Here is a 9,624-nt window from a genome sequence, read left to right on the forward strand (position 1 = left end):
GCGACTTAAGACTGGTTTTGTGGTCCAGGGTCACATATATCATTGGAAAGGTCTAAGGCTCCTAAATAGATTTTTATTTATTTTTTGGTGCTACAAATTATGTAGGAAAAATAATAGATTAATTTATGACAAGAGCTCACCTCAGAAATCTACTTCATAACAGGAGTTCTGAACTTTGTCATGAACAGACTTCCTTGTTGCCTTTTTCTCTGTAACACTTTAGAAAATCTCTTAAAAAATCACTTAAAATCTCAGAATTCATCCTTTGAAAGCCATTTTAAAATCAGACATTGTATTAACATGGAAAATCTACATCAATATCATATTACAAAATGTTTTCGTTTATGAATTATAAAAATGTAAGTCTGAATTTTTATTTTCACGTCTCTGTTCAAAAATGGAAGTGACAGTTAAGGGGTTAAAAACTGACTGACAGAGGAATTTTATTTTAGAATAATTGAGATACTGGTATCGTTTTTATTCATATTTTTTTGTTTATATATTTTGTGTTTTAATTTTAATTTGAGTAATTTTTTTGTGGTTTTGACATCTTTATTTTATTTTTATGTCTAAATAGATTTTTATTTCAGTTTTAGTTAGTTTAATACCCTTTTAGTTAAATTAAGTTTGATTAAATTAAAAAGAGAAATGTTGCCTTGGCACCTAGCTGAAATAAAACAAGTGCAAGTAACTAAAACTATAGCTGAAAGGGCAAATTAAATAATAATAATAATAATAATATATTCCTATAATTTTTTTGTTGTTTATTAATTTTTCTAATTATTAATTAATTAAATAACACAATTAACTAAAACTCAAACTATAGCTGAAATAAAAAATGAAAAGATTTGATATATATATTTTGGTTTAAAACCATGGACATAAAATCCATGCATGTGATCCAGCTGGGATTGAAATCAGGACTAATAAAACTGGTGTTTTTGTTAAAGCACTTACAATGAATTATGCCGTAAAATGAAGTGTGTTATTTGAGTTTTGAAGTGGCTAAACCCTCCGTTTGATGTGGGACTACTGTTGTAGACGGATGAATTCAGCTTGTTGTGTAATTGCTGTTTGTTTGAGTTTGCTCACATAAACACTGCTTTATGAATAATTACATCACACTCCTTCAGTTTGAATTATTTTCTGTGGTAAATGCGAAAATGTCACAAATGCTATTCATAGTCATAGTTGTGCACAAAGCAGAATATTCTCTTTAAAGTTGCATTTGGATGTTGTCAGAGAGGGAATCGCAGTCTGCAGGATGTTTTGAGCAGTAATGCACACAGAGCTGTCTGTGAGGACGTGTGTGGGAAAATTGGAAGCCAATGTGAAAAATTATGGTTTTCCAAAACAGCTGTGTGAGCGAGTGGCTGCCAAAGAGTTAAAATCACATAATTAATGAGATGAGCTAGTGTGACCAAAATCTGCACAATTAGTCTTTTTTTTTTTTTTTTTTTTTTTTCAGTTTATGGGCAATTTTAGCCAAGTGTTTACTTTTTTTTAATTAAATTATTATTACATTTATTACAAATTTTTATTATTTTTTTTATTATTTTTATTATTATTATTGTTGTTGTTGTTAATTTAATTATCCACAAATGTATTATTTACTTTAATTAATTTATTATTTTTTTTATTATTTTATATTTAATTGCTTAATTGCTTTTAAATTATTACATTTATTTTTTAACTTGTTGTATGTTAGATATTTTAAATATTTTATTTTATACATTATTATTATTATTATTATTATTATTATTATTATTATTATTATTATTATTTTACATTTTTGTTTTCTTTAACGTTTTGGTAATTGTTTTGTTTTTATTATTTTATTTCAGTTTTAATTATTTTAGTAAATCAAAATTCTTAATTTTTTTCTAGATGAATTTATCAAAAATCAATTAAAATATTGTATATAATTGTTATTTTTGTAATGTTTTGTCAATGTTTTTAAATGTATTAATAATTAAAACTGAAATAAAATAATGAAAACACAAAAAATTACTAAATCGTTAAAGAAAGTAAAAAAGAAAACGTAAAATATAAAAATAAAATATTAACAAAAACTACAATAGTATATAGATAATACTAAAATAACAACATATTATTAACATTTATTATTATTATTATTATTATGTTATTATTGTTCATAGATTTGTTATTGATTTCATTTGTTATAGATTTATTTGTATTAGATTACATTATGTTTTTGTTCAATTTATTTTTGATATTTATTATTAGTAAATTGTAAATTTAATATTTAAATTTAAATATTATTATTTGTAATATTGACATTTTGTATTTAGTTTAGATTTAAATATTTTAGTTTATTATTATTACTATTCATAGATGTATTTATTTTTTGTATTATTCAGATTTAAAGATTAACTTGTTATTACATTGTTTTATATATTTTAGATATTTGTTATTGATATTATTTAGATATTTTAAATAGTTTATATTTTAGTTTTATTATTTTAATTTTTAATTTATCTTTTATTTTTTAGATTAGGATTTAAGTATTGCAATTTGCATGTAACTTTTTTTGTTTTTGTAGAAAATGTTTTAAAAAGGCACTTTTTCCCTGTGTCGTCACCGTATGTGGTCTTGTTTTCATATGATGGGTTTTATTTACTCACGCACTACAGTTTTGACATGCAAGTCAACAGCAGATCAAAGAAAGCTCGTAAAGCTGTAATGGGTCCGTCATCTTCTGTCTGAGAGCGAGCTTGTTCCCTCTCATGTGGTTTCACTGATCCCAGTAAACACGTAAACCCTGTGTCCCGCATGCTGACACTCACATAAACAAACTGTTCTGCCTGAAACTTGAACATCTGAGCACAGGAGCAGAGAAAGGAGCAGGTTTAGATGGATTGTGCTGAATGTGGACATGTATAATGCATTGGCTTTTTAAAGGCTTTGAGGTCTGATGTAAATCCTGAGGAATTTGTCATGGGTCAGAATCTTTCTGTGAATCACTGTGGGATGTTGCTCGTGTCATCTCTACATTCAGGCTTGTTTTGGACACGCCATTCATAATATTTTATTATTAGCTTCCTGCTTGCAGTGATAGTGAAGTTAACAGGAAAAGGGGAAGAACAGGTCGAGCCGTACCGTGACGGAACAAATCCCTGCAACACTGATGGATTATCCAGAGATTGCTCTCTTAAAGGAGTAGTTCACCTAAACATCTAATTTCTGATTTCAATATTTAAACTTTATGCAGCTTCAAAAGCCGTGTAACTTCGTTTCTTCTGTGGAATTCAGAAGATGTTTAGTTTGAACGTTCACGCTGCTCTTTTCACGAAATAGCACGAGAATAAAGTTGGAATACTAGGAGAATAAAGTTGAAATACTAGGAGAATAAAGTCAGAATACTAGGAGAATAAAGTCAGAATAATACAAAAATAAAGTCAGAATACTAGGAGAATGAAGTCGGAATACTAGGGGAATAAAGTCGAAACACTATGACAATAAAGTCCAAATACTAGGAGAATAAAGTCGGAATACTAGGATAATAAAGTCGGAAAACTAGGAGAATAAAGTCGGAATAATACAAAAATAAAGTCGGAATACTAGGAGAATGAAGTCGGAATACTAGGATAATAAAGTCGGAAAACTAGGAGAATAAAGTCGGAATACTAGGATAATAAAGTCGGAAAACTAGGAGAATAAAGTCGGAATAATACAAAAATAAAGTCAGAATACTAGGAGAATGAAGTCGGAATGAACGTTCACGCTGCTCTTTTCACGAAATAGCACGAGAATAAAGTTGGAATACTAGGAGAATAAAGTTGGAATACTAGGAGAATGAAGTCAGAATACTAGGATAATAAAGTCAGAATACTAGGAGAATAAAGTTGGAATACTAGGAGAATGAAGTCAGAATACTAGGATAATAAAGTCAGAATACTAGGATAATATAGTCCAAATACTAGGATAATAAAGTCGGAATACTAGGATAATAAAGTCGGAAAACTAGGAGAATAAAGTCGGAATAATACAAAAATAAAGTCGGAATACTAGGAGAATGAAGTCGGAATACTAGGGCAATAAAGTCTAAAACACAATGACAATAAAGTCAGAATACTAGGAGAATAAAGTCGAAACACTACGAGGACAAAGTCAAGAAAACTACGAGAATTGAATCGAAATACTACGAGAATTAAGTCGGAATACTAGAAGAATAAAGTCAGAATACTGCAGGAAAAGACGAAAAACTACGAGAATAAAGTTGGAATACTACGAGAATAAAGTCAAGTCAAGTCACCTTTATTTATATAGCGCTTTTAACAATACAGATTGTGTCAAAGCAACTGCACAGTATTTAAACAGCACCATAGTGTGTAAGTAACGCATTATTGTAAACAATCAATTTTCAGTTAAAGGCAGTTCATCAATTAATTCAGTGATATCATTATCCAGTTCAGTTCAAATAGTATAGGATATCGCTGGAAAGTCGAAATACTATGGGAATGAAGTCGGAATGCTACGAGAATAAAGTCGGAATACTGCGAGAATAAAGTCGGAATACTTCAAGAATAAAGTTGAAATACTATGGGAATGAAGTCGGAATGCTACGAGAATAAAGTTGGAATACTGCGAGAATAAAGTCTAAATAATGCGAGAATAAAGTCGGAATACTGCAAGAATAAAGTCGAAATACTATGGGAATGAAGTCGGAATGCTACGAGAATAAAGTCGGAATACTGCGAGAATAAAGTCTAAATAATGCGAGAATAAAGTCGGAATACTGCAAGAATAAAGTTGAAATACTAGAATTAAGTCGAATTATTATTCCATAATCATTTTAATGATGATTTAATTTATTTTTATTTCCTAATCATTTTCTAAAATGATTTAATGTCTTTTTAGTGTTTAATTTTTTTTTTATTTAATAATTTTCTCATAATTTGTTAAATTATTTTTCAGTTTTACATTTTTATGGTTTATTATTTAATAGTATTTTATTTAGAGTATTTAATAATTCATTTTCAGTTTTGCATTTTTATTAGTTAAATTATTCTAAGTGATTATTTAGATATTGTTCAAAATTCTTTTTAGTTTTACATTTTTATGGTTTAATTAGTTATTAGTGTTTTATTTAGATTTTTATTTAATAATTTTCAGTTGTAGATTTTTTTTGTTTAATTACTCATTGTTTTATTTAGATTTTTATGAAAAAAGTTTAATTATAAGTTTTTATTTAGATATTATTATTCAAAAATCTTTTTAGTTTTACATTTTTATGGTTTAATTAGATATTAGCATTTTATTTAGATTTTTATTGTGAAATCTTTTTTTTAGTTTTACATTTGTATTGTTTTAATATAAGTGTTGTTTTTTATAGCTATTTTTTAGTTTTAATATTGTATGATTTAATTGTTAGTAAGTGTTTTATTTTTTATTTTAAAATAATTTAAAGTTTTACATGTTTGATTTATGATTTAATTACTTTTTAGTAAGTGTTTTATTTAGATTTTTTTTTTTCCAAAATTATTTTTCAGTTTTACATGTTTATAATTTAATTATTTATTAGTAAGTGTTTTATGATTGTGTTTTACAAGATCTGAGCTCCTGTTGCATGTCTATTTGTCTGCGTCCTGCTGTTCAGGTGTTACAGATGGCTGTTATCATTTTGTGGGTTTGGTGTTTCGGGATGCACCTGCACTTCCTGTCCCATTAGAAACGTCATCCATCATCCCGTAGTTCAGAGATTCCCAAACAAACCCATTTGACCTCTAATATTTACCTGAGGTCCCACTGAGATTTTATGTTCACATGGTTCTCTGATGTTGATTAATGGTCATATGACAGACAGGTCATAAATTAATGACATCGTAAAAATGTTTTAAAAAAATAATTTTATAAAAAAAAATAAAACAAGTATATAAATCATACAAATTAAAAATTTAAATAAATACATTTAAAATAAAAACTATTCAAAATAAAACTATAAACCACTAAGAAGTAATTAAAGTATTTTTTTAAAATAAAAATAGAGTGATTAAATAATAAAAATGTAAAATTAAAATAATTGTAAAATAAAATCAAAATCATAATCAACATAAAACTAATTAATACTATAATAATTACTAATAAAATAAATTATATTTATGTGTTAAATATTATTTATTTATTTAATTATTTTATGTGTATGATTTATGTACTTTAATTTTATTTAGATTTTTTTATTTAATTTAAACATTTTATGATTTAATCATTATTTATTTTTATTAGTTACTTGGTTTTATCATTAGTAATTTGTATTAGTAATTATTATTTATTCGTGTTTTATTTTAATTGCTTTTATATTAAAATTATTTACTAGAATTATTTTTATGATTTATGAACTTTCAGCATTTCAGTATTTTATTTTTGTAATTTAGCAGGTACTTTTGAAAAACTGATTTAATTTTTATTGTATTTTCATTCATTTATCAGATGTTTTATTCAAATGGACTTAAAATAAATTTTTTATGATTTATTAACTTTAGTGATAGATATTTTATTTTAGTTGTTTTTATTTTAAATGTGTTAATTTATTTTATGTGATGTATTTACTTTAGTAGTTAGTGTTTTATTTTATTTTACATTCATTTATAGTAGTAATTATTAGTTTTATTTTGGTTTCTTTTATTTATATTTTATTTTAGTTTGTTATTTTAAATTTGTTAATTTATTTTTATGATTTATTTTAATTTAATTTTCAAACTATATTTGATATAAAATAAATATAATTTTTTTTTTTTTTTTTGTAATTATAGTATTATTAGTTTTATTTTAGTTGCTTTTATATTCTATTCTATTTTATTTTGTTTTTATTTTACAATTATTTTAATTTTACATTTTCATTATTTAATCACTTTATTTTTATTTTTAAAAAATGTAATTACTTTAAGTGTTTTATTTTGATTTGTGTTCTTTTAAAAATGTTTTATTTACTTAGCATTTCATTTTGAAATTATTATTAATAGTTTTATTTTGAATTGTTTTTATTTTATAATTTATTAATTTTTATTTGTATGATTTATTTAGTTAGTGTTTTATTTATTTATTGCTTTATTTTTAAACATTTTTATGATGGAATTACTTTAAGAGTAAGTGTTTGATTTTTTTTTTTTTTTTTTTTTTACATATTTTAATTTAATTTTAATTTAATTTATTTAAAAAAAAATTATAATGCAATTACTTCAGTAGTAAGTGTTTGATTTTTATGTGTTTTTATTTTTAAATTATTTATTTCAAATTTTTTTGGCCGTTGAATGTGAAATGCTGTTTTCGTCGTGTAGCATGTAGATGTGACGTTGGTGTTTCCGGCGTCTGACGGCTGCTGTTGCATCTGGTTCCTGCTTCTCATTTACTATGTTTAGCAGTCAACCTCGACAGGAATGTTTGTAAAATTCTCTGCGAGAGTTTCCAGCTGCGTTTACTGACTCCACCAATTAGTATCCCGGCAGAAGCAGCCGGAGTGAGTTTTGACTCATGTTCTCACCAAATTAACATCATTAACTCCTCTGATGGAGGCAAGGGGCCGTAGTTCTGTGTGCACCGTTTATGGACGTCTTTGACGGATCTGAAAACACTGCGAGTTTGTTTCCAAACACACATGGAAGCTGGACCTGAGGTTTAAACTGTGTGTGTGTGTGTGTGTGTGTGTGTGTGTGTGTGTGTTTGCATTGATGAAATTGAAGCATGCACGTGAAACTTACACAAACACATGAACGCAAAATAAAATATTTTATATGTACTTTTTTCTAATATTCCAGTTTAAATATTTAAACATCCTTAAAACAAGGTGCATTTAGTTTTGAAGCCAAATTAAGATAATAAGACTTGTTTTCAGACAATGTGCATTAATTGACTATTGATTTATTTATTTAGCTAGCGGATAATTTTATTTAAAGTGACTAAACAATTCATGCACTTTTTTTTACATTTATTTTAATCATTTAGCAGATGCTTTTGTAAGTGACTTAAAAATAGGGATGGGAATCTTCAGGCACTTCACGATCTGATTCCAAAATGATTCTTGATCTACATTTTTAGTATATAAAAGATGCTTTTATTCAACATAGCTTAAAAATTAATGTTTTTTTACATTTTTGTTTTATTTATCAGATTCCTTTGTTCAAATTGACTTAAAAATAGGTATAATGTAATGCATTTATCAGATCCTTTTATTCAAAGTGATTTAAAAATAAATGTTATTTTCTTTGAGTCATTTAGCAAATGCTTTAATTTAAAAGTGACTTACAAATAAATATAATATTTTCATTTTATTTTTAGTAATTTAGCGGGTGCTTTTAAAGTGACTTAACAAATGTAATTAATATGTGTATTTATTTAGCAGATGCTTTTAAAGTGACTTAAAATAGGTGTAATTTTGATTGTATTTTTAGTAATTTATAAGATGCTTTTATTCAAAATGACTTAAAATAAATGTAATACTTTCATTTTATTTGTAGTCATTTAGCTGACACTTTTAAATTGACTTAAAAATATATATTTTTAGCCTTTTTATTGTATTTATTTTACAGATTCTATTATTCAAAGTGACTTCAAAATAAATGTAATTTTTATTTATTTTTTTCATTTAGCTAATACCTGTTTTCCAAAATAACTTAAAATATGTGTAATATTTTTTATTTTACTTTTAGTAATTTAGCAGGTGCTTTTAAAGTGACTTAAAATGCAAAGTGACTTAAAAAATGAAAGTTAAATATGTGATATTTTATTTTTTGTAATTTAACAGGCACTTTTAAAAAAGACCTAAATAGATGTAATTAAATGTACATTTTATATGTTTATTAATTAATCAGACATTTATTCAAAGTGACTTAAAATAGATGTAATTTATTTTTATTTTATTTTGCTTATTTGCTCATTATTTTACTCATAAATGAATATTTTACTTATTTATTTCAATGCTTTTATCCATTTAGCAGATGCTTTTCATTAATTCACTGTGACTTAAAAAAGATGTATTTTATATATATATATATATATATGTATATATATGTTTTCATTTAGCGAATGCTTTTTTTCCAAAATAACTTAAATAAGTGTAATATTTTTTACTTTTAGTAATTTAGCAGGTGCTTTTAAAATGACTTAAATGTAATTTTTATTACATTTTCATTTAAGTGACTTAAAAATAGATGTATTTTTATTGTATTTTAATTCATTTATCAGATGGTTTATTCATTGTGACTTAAAGATTACAAGTCATTTAGCAGAAACAGAAATGTATAAAGTGACCTAAAAAAAATAAAAGCTTTTTTATTATATTTATATTATATTCTATTATTCAAAGTGACTTAAAAATAAATGTAATTTTTATTTTACTTTTTTTTCATTTAGCAAGATTTTTTTTCTAAAATAACTTAAAACAAAGGTGAAATATTGTTTATTTTTTTACGTAATAAAAATTACTTTTAGTAATTTAGCAGGCACTTTTAAAGTGACTTAAAAATAGATACAATTTTTTATTGTATTTTAATTCATTTATCAGATGCTTTTATTCAAAGTGACTTAAAAATAGATGTAATATTTTGATTCTATTTTAGTCATTTAGCAGATACTTTTAAAATGGCTTAAATAGTTTGTTTTCTTTAC

General features: G+C 24.8%; 1 protein-coding gene across 1 annotated transcript in view; it reads right to left on the reverse strand.

Annotated features, from left to right (window-relative positions):
* Window positions 1–2,648: 2,648 nt before the first annotated feature.
* LOC141299821 (uncharacterized) overlaps window positions 2,649–9,624 on the reverse strand; it is a 28,539-nt gene continuing 21,563 nt past the window's right edge. Inside the window, exon 6 of the mRNA XM_073830188.1 lies at window positions 2,649–2,840. Coding sequence (XP_073686289.1) covers window positions 2,649–2,840 — 192 coding nt within the window. The remainder of the gene's footprint in view (window positions 2,841–9,624) is intronic.

This window comes from Garra rufa, chromosome 23 (assembly GCF_049309525.1).
Source record: "Garra rufa chromosome 23, GarRuf1.0, whole genome shotgun sequence".
Taxonomy (NCBI): Eukaryota; Metazoa; Chordata; class Actinopteri; order Cypriniformes; family Cyprinidae; genus Garra; species Garra rufa.